The 23,821-nt window shown below is 49.6% G+C and overlaps 1 protein-coding gene across 2 annotated transcripts in view; it reads left to right on the top strand.

The window, feature by feature from the left end:
• Positions 1–15,884, top strand: part of GCN1 (GCN1 activator of EIF2AK4) — a 58,991-nt gene extending 43,107 nt beyond the window's left edge. For both annotated transcript variants that reach the window (XM_047828454.1, XM_047828455.1), the window contains 16 exons: positions 1,468–1,585; positions 1,698–1,913; positions 3,434–3,598; positions 4,763–4,924; positions 5,211–5,303; positions 5,532–5,675; positions 5,771–6,040; positions 6,282–6,395; positions 6,836–7,066; positions 8,810–9,003; positions 9,146–9,260; positions 11,348–11,444; positions 11,788–11,936; positions 12,482–12,589; positions 14,440–14,658; positions 15,178–15,884. In XM_047828454.1, the coding sequence (XP_047684410.1) occupies positions 1,468–1,585; positions 1,698–1,913; positions 3,434–3,598; positions 4,763–4,924; positions 5,211–5,303; positions 5,532–5,675; positions 5,771–6,040; positions 6,282–6,395; positions 6,836–7,066; positions 8,810–9,003; positions 9,146–9,260; positions 11,348–11,444; positions 11,788–11,936; positions 12,482–12,589; positions 14,440–14,658; positions 15,178–15,303 (2,521 nt within the window). In that variant the 3' untranslated portion in view covers positions 15,304–15,884. The remainder of the gene's footprint in view (positions 1–1,467; positions 1,586–1,697; positions 1,914–3,433; positions 3,599–4,762; positions 4,925–5,210; positions 5,304–5,531; positions 5,676–5,770; positions 6,041–6,281; positions 6,396–6,835; positions 7,067–8,809; positions 9,004–9,145; positions 9,261–11,347; positions 11,445–11,787; positions 11,937–12,481; positions 12,590–14,439; positions 14,659–15,177) is intronic.
• Positions 15,885–23,821: the final 7,937 nt, after the last annotated feature.

The raw sequence follows: 23,821 nt of genomic DNA, 5'->3' as shown, positions 1-23,821 counted from the left end.
TTGAATCTTCACTTCAAATAGGACTATGATTTTTGTAGTCATTAAAAACAATAAACCTAATTTAGTTTGTAGAGAAGTAAGGTTTATCCTTCTAGGCCTCTTCTTAGTGATGATCATTTCTGATGATCAGCATTCCTGATTTTCTGTTAATGTTTCTTTGTGTACTCTCCCTCTTCGTTGTAATTTTTATTACAGAAACTTTCACCTATGCTTTTAAAAAATGTTGATTTTTCCCATTGTTAAAGTAATATGTCTTCATTAGTAGAAAACTTGGGAAGAAAATAATATGGGAAAGTGTAAAGAAACAAAAATCTAGGGTCACCTAGGTGGCTCAGTCAGTTGAATGTCCCTGACTCTTGATTTTGTCTCAGGTCATGATCCCAGGCTCGTGGGATTGAGCCCCACATCGGATTTGGTATGAGCATGGATCCTGCTTGAGACTGACTCACTCTCTCTCTCTCTCTCTCTCTCTCTCTCTCTCTCCCTCCCTCTCCCTCCCTCTCTCCTCCCTCCCTCCCTCCCTCCCTCTCTCCCCCTCTCCCCCTCTCCCCATCTCCCCCTCTCCCTCCCTCTCTACCCCCCTCCTCTGTGTGCATGCACACGTTCTCTCTCTTAAAATTAAAAAAAAAAATTGTCTGTAACTTCTCTCATTCCACGATAGCCACCATGAATATATTTTTACTTATTTATTTATTATTTATTTTTATTAATAATTAATTTTTAAATTTTTATTTATTTTTGAGAGAGAGACAGAGACAGTGCAAGTAGGAGAGGAGCAGAGAGAGAGGGAGACACAATCCAAAGCAGGCTCCAGGCTCCAAGCTATAAGTTTACTGGACCTTGAGCCTGATGTGGGGCTCAAACTCATGAACCGCGAGATCATGACCTGAGCCAAAGTCAGACGCTTAACTGACTGAGCCACCCAGGAGCCCCTATTATTTATTATTTTTAAATTTATATCCAAATTAGTTAGCATATAGTACAAGAATGATTTCAGGAGTAGATTCCTTAATGCCCCTTACCCATTTAGCCCATCCCCCCTCCCACAAACCCTCCAATAATCCTCTGTTGTCTCCATATTTAAGAGTCTCTTATGTTTTGTCCCCCTTGCTGTTTTTATATTATTTTTGTTTTCCTTCCCTTACGTTCATCTGTTTTGTATCTTAAAATCCTCATGAGTGAAGTCATTTGATACTTGTCTTTCTCTAATTTCGCTCAGCATAATACCCTCTAGTGCCATCCACGTAGTTGCAAATGGCAAGATTTCATTCTTTTTGATTGCTGCGTGATACTCTGTTGTATATATATACCACATCTTCTTTATCTATTCATCCATCGATGGACATTTGTAGCCACCATGAATATTTTAGGTGCACTTCCTTCCAGTATATTTTTTGCCCAGTGCTCAGTTGTCCCCCAAGATTGCCCCTCGCAACTGTGTGACTCTGTTATTGGCATCTTCCTCAGGTTTAGCTCTGTTCAGCTCCTTGGGGATCTCCTGTTCCACATCTCAGGGGTCACGGGGAAGATGACCACAGAAACTGCCTCTGAAGATGATAATTTTGGAACTGCCCAGTCCAATAAGGTGCGCACCTCGAGTTGGTTTTCCACCGGTAGTGGTGGTAGGGATGTGCCCTGGTACTCATGCTCCGGAGGCTTCACCACCCTGCGTTCTCCCTTCTTTTCCACTGCTGTAGGCTATCATCACTGCCCTGGGGGTAGATCGGCGGAACCGGGTGTTGGCAGGGCTCTACATGGGCCGCTCAGACACCCAGCTGGTTGTGCGGCAGGCGTCCCTGCACGTCTGGAAGATTGTGGTCTCTAATACCCCCCGCACCTTGCGCGAGATCCTGCCTACTCTCTTTGGGCTGCTGCTGGGTTTCCTAGCCAGCACCTGTGCAGATAAGAGAACCGTAAGTTTACTGGACCTTGCTTCTGACCCAGCATCAGAGGCTAGGGTGCCTAGAGTCCCCTATCTAAGAGAACATTTATTTATTAGTCATTTAACAGTTACTCTTAAAGATAAAACAGCCAGTTATTTTGCCTTCAAGATGGATTTATTGAGGCAATAGCAAAGAATTGCAGTTTGGGACATGTAAGCCATGCAAAACTATAGTCAAGTCCACTGAACAAAAGAGTGGAACACCCTATAAAAGAGGGAAGGGAGGGTGTCGGGAGGGCTGTTATAAACAAAAAGTCTTTTGGAGTAAACTGGGAGTTTGAAGTGTAGTGGCTATTCATTGGCTCAGTTGTGACTGTCTCTCATTGGCTGGGCTGTTGGCCGGTGGAGGAGGAAAATCTTCCTTCATCCTGCTGGGCTAGTAAAGTATATGCTTTTTCCTGTTCAGTCTGTAACATTCATCTTTTCCTTTTGGGTCTGTAGTTGATGAAGAGTGGTAGGGTGTGGGAGTGCCCTTTTCTGGCCTCCTGACTCCATTCTAAAGGAGGTTTCCTTTTATTAATGTTCACACAACAAATATTTATTAAGCACCACTATGTGCTAAGCAGGGGCCTAAAACCTGGAGATGTAATGGAGAAGAAGAGCAGCCTTATTCTTTTCCTCATGAGCTACACTGTGGTAGAGAAGATGGACGTTAATCAAATAATCACACAGACAGATGTAAATACAGCTATAGCAAATGCTGCGTGGTGCTGCAAATGTGTGTAACAGGGCCTTTGACCAGTGGGGGAGGGGGGGTCAGGGAAAGCTTCTCAGAAGAAATGATGCTTGAAGATAAAAGATGAGTAAGTACCCACCAGGTGAGGTAGTGATGAAAGCCAATTCCAGACCAGGGGAATAGTGCTTTAGATACAAGGGCAGGATGTGCAAAAGCCAACAGAAGCTGGGCGGGGGCTGCTGGGTCTGGAATGAGAAACAGGGGTGAGCATGTGAGATGAGGCTGACCTGGGCTGGGGCAGGGGCTGGGTCAGGCATGTTCTCTGGTTGGGAGGAGGGGCCCAGCCTGGGCTCATGTTTGCTTCTGGCAGTCCCCTTTGACCTACTCCCAACCCCCATCTCTGGCAAGCAAACTGCATATTTGGCTAAAGAAGGGTTTGTGTGAGGCCTCAGGGGAGATCGTTTATTTTTTTCCTTAAAAACATTTGTGCCCTGTTCAGCTCCCCTTGGACAAGAGCATGAGGTGAGGTGACTTCTAGGCTGTAGTTATCAATTTAGGGAAATTGACTCTTGACCAGGCAGCATCTGATAAGTTTCCTATTCATATAGAAGGTGCCAGCTCTTGCTTTAGGTTGTGTAGGTGTGTGTGATACAAAGAAATAATTGTATTTTTTAGTGTTTTGCAAGCACCCTGGCGGTTCTTCAGGGCTAACGGTATCTGGGGAAGTTAAGTCCAGGGCCTTCAATCTGGAGTTGTCTTCCAGGTGCCCTGGGGTTTGTAGGGCATTGATGTCCTGGCTTGATCTCTGCTGACAGATTGCAGCAAGGACATTGGGCGATCTCGTCCGGAAGTTAGGGGAGAAAATCCTGCCAGAAATCATCCCCATCCTTGAGGAAGGCCTGAGGTCTCAGAAGAGCGACGAGAGGCAGGGTGTGTGCATCGGACTGAGCGAGATCATGAAGTCCACCAGCCGAGACGCTGTGAGTGTCTTCTTAGGGCCTCGCGGGTGACCTGACTCAGAGGGCTGGGGGCAGGTTCCAGGAAAAGCCGTATCACTAGGGACTCCTGAGTGGCCCATAGAAATTGGTGATGATCTTTTTCTCACCACTACTGAGGCTTCTCCAGTTTAATCCCTTTTGTGTCACTACTGCACTACAGTTAAAATGTGCAGTGTCCTTGGCAGGGAAGGGAGGCCGTGCACATGTGCGTGTGCTGGTGCTGTGGGAGCGGGAGGGCTGCACACATTCTTACAGGGAGCAGAGCAGATGAGTGTTACGCTCCCAGTGGGTGGAAGTGTGTCGTTTCCAACAATGTTACCATCCCATAGCAGCCACTTTCAGGGGGCTGGTGATCTTTGCACTCAACTTTCCTTTCTGAGGGTGATCCTCAAAACACGCCTGGGAAACAGATTGAGCAGGCATAGGGCTCTCAGTTGGCATAAAAGTTATGAAGTGGCTGGCTAGTCAGAAATGTTAAGCATGTGGCCATTGCTTATTCTCTGATCTACTGGCACCTTCTGCTGAGTGTATCGGTAGAAGTATTATATTCACTGGGGGTTTACGTTTGCATTTGGCAAAGAATGTAAATAAATTCTGTCACCAACTAGAGTTGTGATTCATTGAATAGTTACTGAGTCCTCTCAAAGGCTGAGACCTTGCCGGCGGTGAGGCCGATACATAATCAGTCCCCAGCTTCTGTTTGTAGTGCGCTCTGCTTCGGGGGGACCGTTTCCAGAGGGAGCAGAGCTATCCTTGGCCCCACAGTAGCCCCAGAGATGCCACAGGGAAGCAATTTTTTGAGTTGAGTCTTGAAGGACTTGGGAGTTTTCCAAGAGGATGAGCCAAAGAAAGAATCAGGGGAGAGGGAGCCATGCCATACAGGGCCTCACCGTGGGAAGGAGCTCTCGTGGGAGATGGAGAGTATCTGGAGAACTCACTTAAAATCCGACTCCTCAGGTGGAGACTGCATATCCTCTCTACGTTCGTATGCTTGCTCATTTTCAGTGAGAACCACTAAGTTAAGAGTCAAGCCAAGGGATGCTGGTGGCCTGGCTAGGCCAGAGGTCCTCGTCCATCTCCCCTTGGTTGCTTCCACTCCTTCCTTGCCTCTGCTGCATCAGGTACAGTGCACGGATTCCGTTGCAGGTGCTGTATTTCTCTGAGTCCCTTGTACCCACGGCGAGGAAGGCTTTGTGTGACCCTCTGGAGGAGGTCAGAGAAGCGGCGGCCAAGACCTTCGAGCAGCTGCACTCCACCATCGGCCACCAGGCTCTGGAGGACATTCTCCCATTTTTACTGAAGCAGCTGGTGAGTGGATCTGCCACACACCTACCAGTTTGGCTTTTACTGTCTCTGTAGAAGCAAAATGCAGGGGGGCTCATTCTGCCAAGGCAGCCGCAGTGTGGGCCCCCCAAGGGAGTGGGTGCAGCAGGCTCAGATTTGGCTCTGTGCTTCTCCTTCGATAGTCAGTAAATGTGGGTGCGGTAGGAGGAAGGGAGGAAAGTGGTGAAGGAAGTTGGCGGTGGCTGGTCTAGACAGCAGAGGTGGGGACAGGAGCCAGCTCCTCAGCATTGCCCTCTGTGCTCCTGTGCAGGATGATGAGGAAGTGTCAGAATTTGCCTTGGATGGTCTGAAGCAAGTTATGGCCATCAAGAGTCGTGTGGTGCTTCCCTACCTCGTGCCCAAGGTAATCCCACCCTGCAGCAAGCACCCCCTGGCTGCGGCTACATGATTATTTCCAGGCCTGCTATGGAGACCTTTTGGACTCACATGTTGGGGAAGGCTGGTGGTGGGTGCAGGGGGCCCTGGAGCAGACACTTAGCCCTCAACAGTGGCCATGGGATCTCCTAGAGTCTAGCACGGTGGCCAGCATGGAGCGGCATTCATTGAGCTGACCTTGTTCATCATTCTACAGCTGACGACTCCGCCTGTCAACACCCGGGTGCTGGCTTTCCTTTCGTCTGTGGCTGGCGACGCCTTGACCCGTCACCTTGGAGTGATCCTCCCAGCAGTCATGTTGGCCCTGAAGGAGAAACTTGGGACTCCGGACGAGCAGCTGGTGAGTGTCACGATTACTCCTGGCAGCTTTCTGTCAGCTGTCCTGGCCTGCCCCTGAGGAGCTGTGCTCAGTCTGGGTGTCCCCTGTGGTTTCAGGAGATGGCCAACTGTCAGGCTGTGATCCTCTCAGTAGAGGATGATACTGGGCACCGGATCATCATCGAGGATCTGCTGGAAGCCACCCGAAGCCCTGAGGTGGGCATGAGGCAGGCTGCCGCCATCATCCTCAACATTTACTGTTCACGCTCGAAGGCTGACTACACCAGCCACTTGCGGAGCCTGGTGTCCGGCCTGATCCGCCTCTTCAACGACTCCAGCCCGGTGGTTCTGGAGGAGAGCTGGGATGCCCTGAATGCCATCACCAAGGTGAGGGGACTGCTGGCTGCAGCAGATTTTGATTATAGACCATGCCAGACGCTTGGAAGATTAGACTCTTAAAATAGGCCATGACGTACCTGTCAGCCAACTTCAGCATTTATCAATCCATGGCCAGTCTTTCTTATACTCCCCCCACACTCTTCCCCCTGAGGTATTACTTTGAAGCCATCTTGGGAGGGCTGTACCCAGAACCCTGACATCCTCTCTGCTTTTTCCTGGCCTTCCACAGAAGCTCGATGCTGGCAACCAACTGGCACTAATTGAAGAACTACACAAAGAAATCCGGCTCATAGGGAATGAGAGCAAAGGCGAGCATGTGCCAGGGTTCTGCCTCCCAAAGAAGGTAAGCCAGGGCCTCGTGAGGGTGCTGTGGGCATATGGCCTTCCTCCACCTCCACCCGCAGTCCCGGGTCTGTGGTAGAGCAGCTGACTTAGGGCCTTCACGGAAGCGTGTTTCTTTCCCATGGTGGCCGTATGGGGATAGGGTCTGTGCTGCCTTCAGTTTAAGTTGTGGAGGCCACCACGGCCAGAGCAAGTGAGTCACAGAGGAGACAGCAGGTGTACCTATGTGTGCTAGGCCCACCAGAGCTGTTACCTTCTCATCACTGCCCTGTCAAGACTGTTCCTCAGCCGGCACCCTCTCAGGCTGTTACCCTGGCACCAGAAGCAGTCTCTGTCAGGGAATCACAGAGAGGATGGCTGACAGGGGTGCGTGCTTTGGATAGGAGACCCCTGGACCCAGTGCCTTTGAGATTTGACTGTCGTGTGTGGTTCTCTCGTCAGGGAGTAACCTCCATCCTTCCAGTGTTGCGGGAGGGCGTCCTGACTGGCAGCCCGGAACAGAAAGAGGAAGCGGCCAAAGCTTTAGGTTTGGTGATCCGCCTGACCTCAGCTGACGCCCTGAGGCCCTCCGTGGTCAGCATCACTGGGCCTCTGATCCGCATCCTGGGGGACCGGTTCAGCTGGAACGTAAAGGCAGCCCTGCTCGAGACACTCAGCCTCTTGCTGGCCAAGGTGAGCCACTGACACATTCACCTCTTGGTCCATTTGGGTCTTCAAGAACTGATCTGTCTGCCAGTTGGTGTCATGTGGCAGCACGGTGAGCTTATTATGGAGAAACAGCATGGCAGAGGAGGGAGTCGAGATGCTAGACGCTAGACTCACACTGTGCCAGAATGACCTTGGGAAAGTATGGTAACCTCTGAGCTTGTGCCCTCACCCTTGATTTGGAAGTGCTGCTGCTGCTGCCTGCCAATGAAGAGCTGTGGGGCCTAGAGAAGGTGGTGTCAGGTGGTGCCTGACGCATCCTGAGCGTGCCAGACTAATGCTAGTTGCTGTTTTGTGGGTTGTAAAAATTTTTTTTAATGTTTATTTATTTTGAGAGAGAGATCAGGGGAGGGGCTGAGCGAGAGAGAGAGAGAAAGAGAATCCCAAGCAGGCTCCATGCTGCCAGCACAGAGCCCGATGCGGGGCTTGAACTCACAAACCATGAGATTGTGACCTGTACCAAGATCAAGAGCTGGACATCAAGAGTTGGACGTTCAACCGAGCCACCCAGGCGCCCCTGCTCGTTGGTGTTTTTTGAAGAACTGTTGGTTCAAAGGAGAAAATCCAAGGCCGCATAATTGCAATTACACAGTTTACATATATTTCCGTTTTTTTATTGCTGCCTCATAAAGAGGGATGCAAAGGGTCTGATGAGGGACTGAAAAGGAAGTCTTGAGAGCAGCTGGAGTAACTTCAGTCTTTGCCAAAAGTGTAAGAAGCAAAGAGCCAGCATGTTAACCATTTCTGACATTTTACAGGGCAGTAATTAAGTCCTTTAGGATATAAAAAAATTATAAGAAGAACTGAGATTTGTTGTTATAAAAACAATTTTTTTTTTTGAATTCTTACTCGAGATTTGGAAACAAAAGCAAGCTTAAAATTTGTAGCTTTTTTGCCCCTTTTGAGGGAAAGATGTGGGGAGCGTCTTCCCAGATAAGATGTGGCATTGTGAGCATCGGCCTTCTTCTATGGAAGATAGTATCTTTTTTAAAAAATTAAGTGTCATTTTCACCTGTGTTCTGTGCTGTTCTTTTCTGTGGTGTTTTAGAACTCTGTGTACAAAAGGAGCCCTTTCCTCCCAGAATTTGTCCCATAGGCCCATGAGTCAATGTCTTCCGTGGCCAGATGGTTCCTACCTCCCGTTTACCAGCTTCACTCCATGGTGTGCCTCCCAGCAGCCTGCAGCCCCTGACCCCAGTATTTTCACACTTCCAAACAGCTGCTTTGGTTTTTCCCATTTAGGAAGAAGTAAATGGTCACTCTTGGGAGGGGTGACTTTCTGAGGTCATTTGTTTCATAGGATTGTTCTTAGGGCTCAGTGTCCGTGCTCAGCTTGCATATCTATTGCTCAGAAGATGATACCTGCCCTTACATACCTGGTCCGTTGCCCTGTCTTGGCATTGGAACAGGTCTTTGGTGGGGCTGACAGCCGTCACCTGTGCTGCTCTTTCATGTATTTGGAGATAGAGGTTTCAAGTTGCTTGTCCGTGTGGACTGGTCTCCACTTAAGCCAACCAGTGGCTCCCTTGGAGGTGGTGATAGCGGGGCTGAGCAGGACCTGTCCGTGCTGGCTGCCCTCTCTGCGGGAGTATCTACTCCTAGCCTGTGTGCGAGAGCTCATGGTGGTTTCTGATTGATTTCGTATCTGTTGCACACTGTGGCCTTGGACTCCACCACACCCGTGGTTTCTTATGTGGGTTTCTCAAACAGGTCGGGATTGCCCTGAAGCCATTCCTGCCCCAGCTGCAGACCACTTTTACCAAAGCCCTGCAGGACTCCAACCGGGGGGTACGCCTGAAGGCTGCTGATGCTCTGGGGAAGCTCATCTCCATCCACATCAAGGTGGACCCCCTTTTCACAGAGCTATTGAATGGAATCCGTGTCATGGAAGACCCAGGTGTCAGGTGAGGTGCTGCTGGGGCAGTGTTGTGGCTGTGAGGAGGCCAGGCGGATGCTGAAGCCTCCTGGGGCCGGGCTGGGCCTGTGTGGGAGGGAGCAGTGGTGAAGAAGAACGAGAGGTTTAAGTTGGATGCGTTGGTTCTGTAGGGACACCATGCTGCAGGCCCTGAGGTTTGTGATTCAGGGAGCAGGGGCCAAAGTGGACGTGGTCATCCGGAAAAACATTGTCTCGCTCCTGCTGAGCATGCTGGGACACGACGAGGTATGGCTGCAGGTGGATGGCAGGGCTGGTGGGCTCTACTGGTTCCCCTTCTCTTTGCTTTGGTCGACATGTCTGTTTTGTGTTAGAAGAACTGCTGCCTGCTCACTGGTAATAATCATTCCTGATGCTCCTATCACTCTTTATGGTTTAACAGGCATTTGGTTGTGAGGGAGACGGCGGGTAGTGTTGGTATTGGTTGTTCTGTTTCACAGATAAGGAAGGTAAGGTTTTCACAGTAAGGAAAGTAAGGAGCTCTTGTGAACTTACCATGTAATCTTAAACGAGCCACTTTCCCTCTCTGCCTTTCCTTTCCCTGTGTGTAAAATGAAGACATTTGTTTATTGGTTCAGGAAACATTTGCTGAGACAAAGGGTCTATTGCAGAGGTGAAGCAAGCATGGTCACAGCCCTTAAGACATTTGGCATCTGGGAGGGTGCCTGGGTGGCTCAGTTGGTTAAACATCCAACTCTTTATTTGGCTCAGGTCATGATCTCACGGTTTGTGAGTTTAAGCCCTGCTTCGGGCTCTGCTCTGACAGTTTGTAGCCTGCTTGGGATGATCTCTCTCTCTGCCTCTCTCCTGCCTTCTCTCTCTCTCTCTCTCACCTTAAATAAAATAAAAAGGAAATTTGGCACCTGGTGTCTGGGACACCAGGTCGGAGGTCTTAGCACTGTTGGAGAGGGTGATACTTGCCTGGGGCCATGCCCTAGCAAGGTGGAGTCAGCCACAGTCTGAGCTCTGGGACCCCCGGTGCTGTCTCCATTCCAGCACGGCCCTTCCTTCCCCAGCCTGGAAGCGTGTGTTAAGTACTCGTTGGCTGCCCAGCGACTGAGTCTAGATAAGAATTTTCTCTTTCTCCCCTGACAGCCCTCTGTTGTGGGGTTAATCTCTGGACTGAGCCTGTGGGTTCACATGGTTTGCACTTGTAGCGCACTCAGTGGGGCCAGCCCTTGTTGCTGCTGGGCTTACCACGGCTGTGGAAATCTGGCCTCATTCCAACTGCTGCTCCCTGACTAGAGCCCCCCCCTTCTCTGTGAGGGTTTTTACAGGGCCATGCCCAGTGCAAGCAAAAGTTAGTATTTAGGCCAATTTGCATTTCACCACAGTGGAGCTTAAAATAGATCCTGTTGGAGAGAGTGGGCGTCAGAGAGAGCCAGCTTTAGCCTTGCTTGGCACCTGGGTTTCTGCCTGGAGCTCAGAGGTGCAAACTGTGGTCAGACCATCTTCCCCCCAACTCAGAGCTTCCCCTGGATCAATGGTGGCCAACCAGGGTGCCAGCCTGGCATTAGCCACTCAGCAGGTCATTAGTCCTTGGTTGGTGGGTTGGTTTGTGGTCTGTGTGCACATCAGATTGGCACTTATTAATAACATAGTATGTATCTTAAAAATCCACTCCCTTGCTATCCCGTGATTAGTTGGCTAGGGAGGAACAGCAGGGAGCAGGTTGTGTATCTGGCTTTGATTTTGACAGAAAATGCTCAGCTTTTGCTTGTCCTCCTTAGGTTGATTAGTGGCTTCATTCTGACTTCCTAGGACAAACCTGAATAAGGAGGTGGTGCTAGGGCACTGACACAGTAGAGAGATTCCAGGGTGTCGCTCTGGACACAAGATGACACACAAGGTTGGCAGGGGAGCGGGGCTGGAAGGAAAGGAGCTCAGAGCGGTTCTCTAGGTGACGTCCAGTGATGTGGGCAGGGGCCGCCCCTCGCTGCCTCCCAGAGCTGTTGATAGTAATTGAGCTAATACGTGGAAAATGTTCTGACTTTCTAAGAAGAGAGGTGCTACGTAAATACGGGTATTATTGCCATTGTGATGATGATTACCATATGCATGCACACTGGAGTTTTCTATAATTGAGAGAAGTGCTGGGTGTGTGGTTGTTCGCTCCACGCCTAGTGGCGGCTGCCATGAATGGCAGTCCCGCTCTGGCAGCAGGAGCGCACGTGCCTGGAGTGGGGACAGGAGTCTGGAGTCGCCTCGTTCTGCCTTCTCCCCTGCCCTCCATCCTGGGCAGTTGCTGGCCCCACTGACCTTGCAGCTGGTGGTGCAGCTCACGCCAGCTTTTGCTCCCTTCTGTGCTCTGTCAGGACAACACTCGCATCTCCTCGGCTGGCTGCCTGGGCGAGCTGTGTGCCTTTCTGACTGAAGAGGAGCTCAGCGCTGTCCTTCAGCAGTGCTTGCTGGGTAGGTCTACTGTGCACTGGGGACCCCCTGCAGGGCCTTGTCTCCCCTTTCTCTCGGGGGGGGTCTTCTGGCAGCTAGTCTCTCCTTGGGGAATCCAGCTCTTAAAACAAAATGGAGTTTCCAGTGGTCCTATAGTCCCTTACGTCTCTGCTCGGGGAATGTGGCTGCGAGTCTGAAGCAGCTTGAGAGAGACCTCTTCATAACGTGTCACATGGGGCAGAGCGGTCCGTGTGCAGTGGACTGGGATTTCCATTGGGCTTAGGTTGGGTAGGCCTGGGGGCTGCACGGCTGGTAGGGGCATAGTGTAAAGTATAGGTTGACCCAGTTGTGTCCTTCCACTCAGCGGATGTGTCTGGCATTGACTGGATGGTTCGACATGGACGGAGCCTGGCACTGTCTGTGGCTGTGAACGTGGCTCCCGGCAGACTCTGTGCGGGCAGGTATAGCAGTGAAGTTCAGGACATGATCCTCAGCAATGCCATGGCAGACAGGGTAAGGCTTTGGGGCAGCCACACCCCTCTCCCCCTCCCTAGCCCAAATTCCACAGCTGTTTCCTTGCTGACACTGCACAAGGGGCGGGGGAGGGGCTCTACTGCAGACTGGGCGGTGAGAGGCCTGGGTTCAAATTTTGCCTTTGCCAGTAACTTTCTGTGGCCTTGGACCACTACTTGGTCTCCCTGGGCCTCAGTTCTGTCATCTGTAAACAATGAGGAGTTTAGTAGGAGTGTCTAGAGGTCCCTTCCATGTCAGAAGCTCTCTGAACCCTGTTCGTGGGAAGCAGTGCACACAGGCTTTGTTTGCTTCATAGCCAGGAAGCAAAGAAAGCTGTCTGCAAGAAAGCTGTCAAAGAGTCTTGGATGTGAAGTTGTGTGTGTGTGTGTGTGTGTGTGTGTGTGTGTGTGTGTGTGTGTGTAGCAGGGGTGCTTATATGAGGGGCCAGTGTCCTGGAGGTTCCTGGGGATGAGACAGAGCCTGGCCCTGCTGCTCCGAGGAAGGGGCAGGGTGCTGTGCCATCCAGCTCTTTCCTGTCCCCACAGATCCCCATCGCAGTGAGCGGGATCCGGGGCATGGGATTCCTGATGAAGCATCACATTGAGACAGGGGGAGGACAGTTGCCAGCCAAACTCTCCAGCCTGTTCATTAAGGTGAGTAGGGGCAGCCTGGCTTGTGAGAAGGACCCATGTCCAAAGAACACTGGAAGTGTGCTGTCTGACTGTGTTCTAGGAGTTCTCTGCGGAGAGCTCTGGGAGGTCTCTGAACCCTTGGGAGTGGAACACAAAGTGATTCTGTGTGCTTTTTTCCTCCGGAAGAGTGCCTGATTTGTCAGATTCTCAAGTAGACCTGTAACCCCAAATCAAATTAAGAATCACTATTTTGTTGTGTTTTTTTTAACTTTTTTTTTTGTTTTAATTTTATCCTTTCTCAAAAGTGTACTATAGTATCATATTGTGGTTTAGTTTGCATTTGTTTATGGCTAATGATGTAGAACAATTTTTTTTTTGAGTGCGAGTAGGGGAGGGGCAGAGCTGGGGAGAGAGAGAATCTTAAGCAGACTCCGTGCCTCGCATGGAGCCTGATTTGGGGCTTGATTTTGCAACTGTGAAATCAAGACCTGAGCTAAAATCAAGTCAGACACTCAACCCACTGAGCCACCCGGACGCCCTGATGTAGAACAATTTTTATGTGCTTATTAGCCATCCCCACATTCACTTGGTAGAGTGTTTATTGATGTCTTTTGCTGTTCTTAAAATTGTGTTTTTTCTTTCCTAATACTGAAGTTTTGAGAGCTGTTTATATATTTTGCACATAAGACTTTAAGAACCACTATCTGAGGTATTCCTTCCAGGCATCTGGATTTAGTAAAATTTGGGACAGACCTGGGTTCAAACCTTTTTTTTTTTTAATGTTTATTTTTGAGAGTGAAGAGAGAGTATGAGTGGGGGAGGGGCAGAGAGAGAGGGAAACACAAGATGTGAAGCAGGTTCCAGGCTCTGAGCTGTCAGCACAGAGCCTGACGCAGGGCCCGAATTCGTGCTGGGTTCAAATCTTAATAAGTCTTTTCTTCCCTGCCTCCTTTTAGCTGGCATGGCGCTTATTTTTGTTATAATAATATAACAGGTGGCTGCAAGGTGTCAATTAGGAAAGCCTGGGAGCTGGACACTGGGGACCCTGCTGCCTTTTCAGAGCTTTTCAGAAATTGTGCACACAAATCAGAGCGAGAATCTGCATTTTTAGAGGTGTGGCTAAGTCTGAGACTCTGCCTGTGTAACCAGTTCCTGGGCGGTATCAGTGCTGCTGGTGTGTGGACCTCAATTTGAATAGTGAGGTTCCAGAGGGGGATTGCCCCATCCTGCAGACGCCTGCAGCCCTGCTGAGAGTTCTCAGGGCCCCTGTTAGATTGAGCCCATGTAACAGCATCACCTTGCATGCAGCTGTTCATCAGTGTTTGTTTACTGAAGATCCTCTGTGTACCTCGCTGGGCTAGACCCTCAAGGCATAGAGGTGCATGGAGCAGACAAGATCTGTAGAGTTGGAGGTACACAAAAAGCCTATGGGGATGAGGAGGGCCCTAATTTAGAGAGGGTTGTTATGGGAGACCTCTATGGGCTGACACTTGAGCTGAGGCCTGTAGGAGGAGAAGGAGCCAACCATGTGAGGACCCCCGGGCAGGCACATCCCAGGTTGTGGGACCAGTCAGGGCGGAGGCCCGAAGGCGGGAAGGAGCTTGGTGTCCCCGAGGAAGTGATAGCCCTGCGTGGACCAAGAGTAGTGAGAAAAAGGGAGAGAGTAGCATGAGATGAGGTGGGAGAAGGAGATGGGCTGAGTCAGAACCTGTCACTGCCCACCCCCCCACCCCCCCAAGATGGGAAAGGAAGCCATTGGAAGCGAGCATTGGGGTCAGTTTCTGGATGAAGAGGGAATGTCAGGGCAGAAATTTGGGCTTCCTTGAAAAACAGATTGGATGTGCCTAACTAAAAGCTTATGGTCTTCTTAGTGTCTGCAGAACCCATCCAGTGACATCAGGCTGGTGGCTGAGAAGATGATCTGGTGGGCCAACAAGGACCCGCTGCCTCCCCTGGACCCCCAGGCCATCAAACCCATCCTAAAGGCTCTTCTCGACAACACCAAGGATAAAAACACTGTCGTGAGAGCCTACAGTGACCAGGCGATCGTCAACCTCCTCAAGATGCGGCAGGGCGAAGAGGTGTTTCAGGTGGGAGCCTGGGACTGGGGTGTCCCTCCAGGGCCTGCTGTGGGTGCTCGGCACACGGCTCTACTGCATGGTAGTCTTTAAGCATCATATTCCACCACCTCACATGCTGAGTGTTGAGAGGCAGATTGTGGTCAGGTGACTGGTCTAGTGCCTGAAAACATTCCTCTGTTCCTGTGGTGTTCAGGCTTCTTTCGGCAACAGAGCCCTGTTTTGGAGAAATCCAAATAAAGTCTCACTTGGCATCTGAATGTGTGGAACGGATCCCAGGAGGGAGCCCTGTTCATGTACTCTTCTCCCCACCATATTTAGAGCACTGAAAGCCCTTCCACTCCCCGCCTCAGCACATGAAAAGCATGAGGTGTGGTTTTCTTGGCTTCCCAGGGATCCATCGGACTCCCTTATTTTGCCAGAGTCCACAGCAGTGCTAGTTCTGAGGTTAATGTTCATTTTTGCCTTGGCTTGGAGAAACCTGAAGCTGTATTTTCTGACTACGTCTCCTCATTTCCATCTTCCCCACAGGCCCTCTCCAAGATCCTGGACGTGGCCAGTTTGGAGGTGCTGAATGAGTGCAACCGAAGGTCCCTGAAGAAGCTGGCCAGCCAGGCCGACTCCACAGAGCAGGTGGACGACACCATCCTGACCTGATAGGCCCAGGCCCCGCCCCCCGGGCTCCACCTCTTTGTTCAATGTTTTCATTTTTGAAAATACGTTTGTTCCGATGGGGAGCTTAGGAGATGGCGTTCCCAGAAAGTATTTTAATATTTGAACAGACCACAGCCAAAGCCTTAAATCAAACCCACACACAACTGAAAATTGCCTCCTCCATCTCTCACCCTTTTCTTTGGAGAAGAGACAAAAGCACATGTGTGAGCCTCACCAAGTGGTAGCCAAGAGCTGATCATCCGGCTGAGCATGGCTGGGTCTGGAACAGGTGGGGTCAGACTTCTGGATCCTCTTCTCCTGTGCTTGAGTTCTGCTTCGGGAGCCAGTGCTACTAGCCTTTGCCTAGATCCTGAGTGGGGCACTGAACCGTGGAGGTCGGCCTGGTGTGCTGTGTCTTGGCGTGGCTTTGCCATGTTGTGTGGCCCGATTGGATCTGACCCCTGTCAGGTGAACATGACATACTCGCAATGCCCTGGCAATTCACAAGTCGAGGAGGGGTATTGGTTTAAATGCAGGTTGTTTGAAGGAGGAATGTTTTAATAAAGGCTTTGATTTAATCTCGATACAAGCAGATTTATAAAAATCTCCAAGCATCCATTAAACATGAAGCTTTGTGCATCAGGAATAAGGCGACACTTGCAACGCTCTTGTGAGCACCGGCAGCATTCTGACTCTTGGGCATCTCTCCTGCTCTTGGAAGTCTCGTAGAGATTTATGCACTTCTCTGTCCTGAGGTTGGGTCCTGTGATTTCACTGAGCATAGAGAAGGCAGGGGTTGAATTGGCCACTTGCCTGTTCTGTCCTGACTCAGAAAGGTAGGGGAGCTTCTGGTAGTCAAGTGTTAAAGAGAAGTCCATCCCTTCTGCGGAGTAAGAAAGAAACACATTGCTGTAGTTAGAGGACTTGCCGAAGGAAAGAAAAGTTGCAGTTCAGCATCTGTCTCCTTTATGAATGACTTCCTTCCTCCTGGTTCTTAGAAGGCTCGTGATCCACATGTCCTGTCTGACGGAGCACGCCCTTCTGGGCCCAGTGACGCAAGTTTTTCTGGGCTGTGTCCCTGGTCACAGTATGGAATAAACCTCTACCGAAATTACTGGTCAGAGCTGTAAAAGAAAGGAAGATTAAATGTGGTAGCGAGCTCATTTTGTAAAAAGTCTAAAGTGTTCTATCAAAAAAAGCAAGGCTTGGCTTATTAATGCAGCAAAGGTAGAAAGTAGCCCTGTGACTCAGCACTTCTGATAAATAAGACAAGGTGACCGCTGAGATACTTCTGATGAAATCCTTGCTTTCTACGCTGAGCCTTATATGTCATAGGACTTCCTATTTTCTTGTAGCAGGCATGGTCTCAGCTGGCTCAATGTAATTGTAGACTCACAGGGCGGCAAGGGACCTTGAGAGGTCAGCTGAGTCAGTCCCAATAGCCAAAGCAGCCAATGGGTGCAGCTTTTGGTAGCCATGGGAACTGTTCCCTGCTTCTGGGATTCAGATGGTCAGCAGTGTCCTCTCAGTTCCCTGGGGCATATGTCCAGCAAGCTGTGTGCACATGTGGTCACCTCTGCCAGTTAGCTCTGGCGAGGCAGATGAAGTTTCTGTGTGAGGGGGGTGTGGCTGGAAAAGCTCTGGTAAGCCCCTGAGGGATAGTCTTCAGCATTTCCTCCAGGATCTCAGAATAGATGCTTATGTCCATCTCAGACGTTCAGCCCCCAGTATGAAACTGGGAGGGAAATCTGATGTACTTAGAGGTGGAAGACACTCAGTAAGCAAAATCTAAAGGAAAAACACCAGGTTCTGTTCCAGAAACTGGAGGAGGATGAGATCTCTCTGTTCAGGATGGATGGATGGAGGTTGATTCACAGACAGAGATGACTCAAAGGCTCCCGGAGCATGTTGAATTGCATTCCCTGAGTCTGCAGGGAGGGCGTGGGTTCCTGGGAAATGAGCCTCGAAGGGCTGTCACAGAACAGTGGAGCAGGCACAGAAGACCCTCTCGACCCGGAGGGAGGCCTAGCAATTCTAGAAACAGCAGCCCTGGACATCCCGAAGGAAGTGGAGCTTGGCAGCAGAGAAGCAAAACTATTTGCCCTGGTGGTTGGTAGAGCTGTTTCACCTTGGGCAAGCCGTCGGACTTCTCTGGGCCAGTTTTCTCATCTGTAAAATGAGGTATTTGGGATGGAAGCTCTAAGAATCTCTTGTTCTCAATGTTATAATAGTGATTATAACTGATGACATTTGGCATTTTTTTTCATTGAATCTCCTCAACCCATGAAGTAGGTTCTCTTGTGGTTACTGTTTTCCAGAGGAAGGAATTTAGGAAGAGAAGTCATTCCCCTGGGATCATATGGCTAATAAATGGCAGTTTGTCCCCAGAGTGGATATTCTTGGCTTCTCTCTTCTGTGATGGTCAGTTAGGTACAAGCATTTTCTCTTCTTTGTAGCAGGGCCTTCAGCCCCTTCACGTCTTGGCCCACACGGCCAACAGTGGCTGAGTGGCTCTGGGTGATTGGCCCAGGACTCTACCTGGATGCCCTGCTGGCTGGTCAGTACCTCACTCCATTCACAGGACACTTGCTTTAGGAAAGACAGCTATTTTCTAAGACTTTCAGCAATCTCGAAGGAGGAGACTCCGATGTTTCTCTTCACGTGTCTGAAAGACATGCCCTGAGCTAACCCAGGGAAAACTAAACCGAGCCTCTCACCCCTTCACCTGATTCCAGGCACCTCTGGAATCATGGGCATCGAGATTAGTTTAAAATGTGGGGAGAGAATGACATGCTTTACAGACCTAGGCACCAAATGTACAGGTAAGTTCTGGCTCACTGCTGTGATGCCAGCTCGGGAGAGGGGCAAGGGACCTGAAGGATTGATTCTTCTGTTTGCAGGGATTTGAAGACCCCGTTTTGCCGAGCACAGATTCTGAAACAAGATTGGTGGTTAGGAATGTTTCTCTAAGTGTGGTTGTGTGTGGACATGTGGTAAATTGCTTCAAGCCTTTCTGAATGAGAACAATAGGGAGAAACAGGAAGAGCCTCAAAAAACATCTAGGTTCTAAAATGTTTTCAAGGAAATGCAGGCAGTGCTTTCGTGCTGTATGGTGTTCTCTTGTGGAGCTGTGTGAACTCATCAAGGCAGGTTTGACCCTTCACTTAATGTTAAGTCGGGTGGCCCAGAGCACGTTACTTTACCTGAACCCACATGTCCTCATCTGTACAGTGACAAGGACAGTCACAGGCTTGTCTGCAGTGAGCGAGATAGCATGCTCCATGAGGCCAGGCACACGGGAGGTACTTGCATGGTGGGTAAGAGAGAAATGGGGGATGTCAATGGGAAAGGACTGAGCCATAGGCACTGTTACTCCAGTGGCGTGTCACAAGTCCTGAGCTCTTGTTCAGGAGTCCCTGCTGGGGCTGGAGTCGGCAGATGCTGTGTTAACTTTGTGAGCCCGAAGTTTTAAAAAGCTTATGAACTTAAAAATGAAATTATTTTTGAGAAGCGATGACCGCTGTGTTTGGATGTGTAAGATGCCGAGTGAGGAGCGTGTCCATACGGGGACGGGGTCTCCAGGGTTCCCCGGGCAAGATAGCCCTCTACTGTCGTCGTTAGAGTGGTGCGTGGGAGGCCAGAAGGGACTGGTCCTTGTTTTATGAGGAGGAAAGTGGAGGTACATGTGGCCAGTTGGCTGCAGAACTGGGAAAAATCTATGTTTCTTGATAGTTGGGTCACCAGGCCCCAGGGCCATCAGCAAAAGAAACTAGGCAAGTTGTTGGCATGTAGTTCTGTGGAATGACTGGGTTTTACTCTTCATAAGAGATGGAGCCCAGTTATTTCATTGGGTGTTTCCCAGCTGCCCCTCAGTTGTATTAGGAGGGTTCCCTGCAGCCTGTCTGGTGGAAGGATAGTCTTGGTGTTAATGAAGCTCAGGAAACTGGAAAAACTGGTCCAAGGATTACTCCCTCTGTGGGATTTCTGTGTGACACTCCTGTGTGTGTCCACATGCAATACACCAGTCACCTTCTGATGCTCTTCTGAGACCCAGTTTCTCTGGTTGAGATGGCATAAGCTGGTCGTAAGCAGGATTTGAGCCTTCTTACCATTTGGACTCCCGTAAAGGGGGTGGGAAGCCAGGGTGTAGCAGTATCTAATCCAGCATTTCTCAAATATCTTGGCCTCAGGAACTCTTTACACTTTGAAAGTATACACCCCAAAGAGCTCTTGCGTATGTATCTCTTCCTTATTGATATTTACCACCATACACATCTAAACTGGTCAACTTTGTAAGTTGTACTCCTTTAAAAATAATAAACCCGTTACGTGTTACCATAAGTAACCATAACAAATATAACAAAGTTTTCCAAAACAAAAGCCATTTTAGTGAGGAGAGAAGCTTTGTTTTACATTCTTCACATGTCTTTAATGTCTGGATTTTCATGTCTGCTCCTGCATTCAAGCTATTGTGATGTCACATGTCACGTAGGCTCTCTGGAAACCTCCACTGGGTAAGAACGAGAGTGGAAAAAGCAAGTAACATCTTGGTATTAAGAGAAAATGTTTTCACTGCAGATTCTTTGAAGGGGTCTCAGGGAGCCCCGGGGGTCCCCAGGCCACACTTCAAAAACCACCGATTGGGCGCCTGGGTGGCTCAGTCGGTTGAGCGTCCGACTTCGGCTCAGGTCATGACCTTACGGCCTGTGAGTTCAAGCCCCGCTTCGGGCTCTGTGCTCACAGCTCAGAGCCTGGAGCCTGCTTCAGATTCTGTGTCTCCCTCTCTCTTTGCCCCTCCCCTGCTCATGCTCTCTCTCTGTCAAAAACAAATAAACGTTAAAAATTAAAACAACAACAACAACAACAACACTGATCTAGGGGGCATTAGGGTGGCTCAGTTGGTTAAATAACCAACTCCTGGTTTCGGATTAGGTCATGATGTTCTGCATCCTCTGTCTCCATCTCTCTGCCCCTTCCCCGCTCATGTTCTCTCTCTCTCTCTCTCTCTCTCTCTCTCTCTCTCAAAAATAAACGTTAAATAAAAAAGAAAGAAAACCACTAATCTAATATAAACGATGAGGGGAGAGAAATCCTACTGAAGTGTTTGGTTGGGTGGGTTGGGGGTTGACCCTGTAGTTCTTGTGGCAGACCCCCAAAATTGGTCCACACCCCACAGAAAGCGAACATAAGAGAGTTTAGCTACATTGTTTCTTTTTTTTTAAATATATATTTTTGGATTTATTTATTCTTGATAGAGACAGCGCACAAGTGCGGGGCGGGGGGTGGGGGGAGAGGAGGAGACACAGAATCCGAAGCAGGCCACAGGCTCTGAGCTGTCAGCACAGAGCCCGACGCAGGGCTCAAACTCACAAACTGTGAGATCATGACCTAGGCCGAAGTCCGACGCCTAACCAACTGAGCCACCCAGGCGCCCCTAGCTACATTGTTTCTGATGTTCCTTCCAACTTGCCAGATCTCTGTGTGGCTTCACTTTAATGCCACAGACACTAGTGCCTGCCATATGCTAGGTCCCGGAGAACACCGGGATGGCCCCTGCAACCAAGGAACTTAATGTTCACTTGGTCTTGGCCACTGCGAAGTCTCACAGTATGGTATCGAGCATGTAGGCAAGAAATCGAGGCTGATTTCCAGTTCCATCAAAATTCTCTTTATTCCTTCCCCCTGGGACCAGTGTGTTGGAAGTGTCCCGTCTTGGCTTCTTTAAAGCCCCTGGCGTTCAGTCCACCTGCCTGCTCTGAATTCTCACTTGCTACCTGCTTTTACCTATTTACACCATGGAACATGTCTGCCTCCCTCACTACCTGTGTCAGCAACTTTAGATTCTGTTGCTGACCAGCCAGGTCCCTCCAGACCTCTGCCCCACAGACCTTCATCTCTCGCGCTGCTCCCCGGGGTCACCGCTGACTGCCACAAGGCCTCTGGCTCCAGGTCCCCTCTTCCTTATCCTCCCAGCCTTCCCATTGGTGACATACTTCCTGCCTCTCCTGTAGTGCCTTTAGCCCACGTTTACCCCTTACTACTCAATCCTCACGCCTGTCTGCCTATCCTCTGCTTCTGTGACCTTGAAAAACTTCACTCAACGCTGCTGTTCCCACCGCCGCCACCACCACCACCACCGTCTTTTCATTCACTGCCCAACCTCTTGACCAAGGAGCACACCTGCCCACTCCATGGTGTCACTCTGTTCCCGTGAGCCTCTGTCTGCTGCTGTCCCCACTCTTCCTTTGTCTCCAGACACATATTTGTATTCCCTACCAGAATGTCACCTCCATGAAAGCAGGGGTTTTAAAGTTTAATTTATTGCTGTCGCTTCCCCTATGTCAGTGCCTGGTACAGGGAAGCGCTCAGACATGTGCTGAAGGAGGGAACAACTTGTCTTGCCCTATTGTATCGTAAGCTCCACGAGGATGGGCCTTGTTTGGCTCATGTTGTGTCCTCGGTGCCAGCACAGTGCCTGGCACCTAGTAGGCACGCAAGTGTTTTCTGAATTAGCACCTGACTCCAGTTGCCAGGTAAGTTCTGTGATTTTTTTTTTTTTTTTTTTGGTTGCAATGCTGCTTTGTCTGGTTGATGTTTGCATATTGTCCTTTGCATCTGTCCCTTCCTGCTGTTGCTGCACACCTGGGCTTCAGCAGTAACCTCCCTGAAATCTCAGCAGCAGAAATCCACCGTGCATGCTTGCACCAGACTACTGTGCAAAACAGGTGGCCTCGCAAAAGCTCATCTGTAAACTGGCTATTCAGAACAGCGGAACCAAGTTTCTCATCGGTGCATACTGATGCTACCTCAGGTCCCCACAGTTTATATCCATGTTCATATATAGTTTCTTTCTCTCTCTTCCTTTCTCTCTGTCCCTTTCTACCTAACTCTACCTACCTACCTACCTACCTAGCTCCCTACCAGAACAAAGCTGGATTGTATGTAGTGGAGCATTTTGTGTCGTTTCGTTTCGTTTTGAGGGAGAGAGAGAGAGCAGCAGGAGGGGCAGACAGAGATGGAGAGAGAATCCCAAGCAGGCTCTGCACTGCCAGCACAGAGTGCGAAACGGGGCTCCACCTCATGACCTGAGCCAAAACCATGTCGGATGCTTAACTGACTGAGCCACCGAGGTGCCCCTGCTGAATTGTAGTTTAAATAAATGTAGGGGCGCCTGGGTGGCGCAGTCGGTTAAGCGTCCGACTTCAGCCAGGTCACGATCTCCCGGTCCGGGAGTTCGAGCCCCGCGTCAGGCTCTGGGCTGATGGCTCAGAGCCTGGAGCCAGTTTCCGATTCTGTGTCTCCCTCTCTCTCTGACCCTCCCCCGTTCATGCTCTGTCTCTCTCTGTCCCAAAAATAAATAAACGTTGAAATAAAAAATTTTAAATAAATGTAAAACGTTATTTGTAGAGGAAATAATGCTGTTTCATTTTGGGGACACCAGGCACATATCCTGGCCTATAGGGAATTCTCTCTCAAAGCCAAAATTGATGATTCTCACAGGCGGTGACAGCGGCTGTCTAAATACACCTATCATTCAAGGCTTGTAAGTTCCAATTCCATCATGAAACCTTTATAATGAAATCTCTTCTCCATCATTCTAGCTAAAAGTGATAGCTCTGTTCCTCTGAAGTCTAGACTGCTTATTTGACAGCTGTTTTATCTATTGCATTGTCTTGTATTTTTAATTCCTTAGGAGTATGTCTTACCTCTGATAAGACAGCTCCTGGAGAAAAAAGGCTCTATTCTATAACCTGTAGCATATAGTAAGTAGTAAGCATTCATTAGTTACTGATTAAATGAATTAATGCCTGTTCCTTTCCAGAAGACACGTGCAGGCAAGTCAGGAATCTGGTCTTCACAATGGCCAACTCTGCTCTACTTTTGAGTAAAAGTATCCTGTAGCCTGGTTTCGAGAGGCTGCCTTGGAAATGTGTGCAACAGGTATCTACAATAGGAAACAGCTGAAAGTATGAACGAGCCAGTGCAAAATGACCGTGGCTAACGGTATCAGTTGCTGTTTATCGAATGCCTGTATGTACCAGGTAATCTACAAACCTCTCTAATCCTCACAACTATTCTGTGAGGAAACGGGCTCCGAGATGTGATGTGACTTATCCCAAATCTGAAAGCTTTTAAGGGACAGAGCCAGGATTTCAAAGTTAGCATTTGGGGGCACCTGGCTGGCTCAATTGGCAGAACATGCGACTCTTGATCTCAGGGCTGTGAGTTCAAGCCCCATGTTGGGTGTGGCACTTGAACCAAAGTCCCTCTGACTCCAGAGCAGGTTGAGAAGATGAGCTGGAGTGGCCTCCTGCCTCAGTGGCTGGTCAGGGTTGAGTGTGCTTGCCTGGTAGCTACACAGACACTTTCGTCTTCCCTTGTATTTCTTAGAACTGCTGAATCAAAGGGGATCCCACTAACCTCTCCTAGACCAAGAAAGATCACTTTTTAAAAATAATTTTTTAAAGTTTGAGAGGGAGAATCTCAAGCAGGCTCTGTGCTGACAGCAGGGCTTGAACCC

Source organism: Prionailurus viverrinus, chromosome D3, assembly GCF_022837055.1.
Source record: "Prionailurus viverrinus isolate Anna chromosome D3, UM_Priviv_1.0, whole genome shotgun sequence".
Classification (NCBI taxonomy): Eukaryota; Metazoa; Chordata; class Mammalia; order Carnivora; family Felidae; genus Prionailurus; species Prionailurus viverrinus.
The sequence above is the reverse complement of the archived record's forward strand: the minus strand, read 5'-3'. Positions and strand labels throughout refer to the sequence as shown.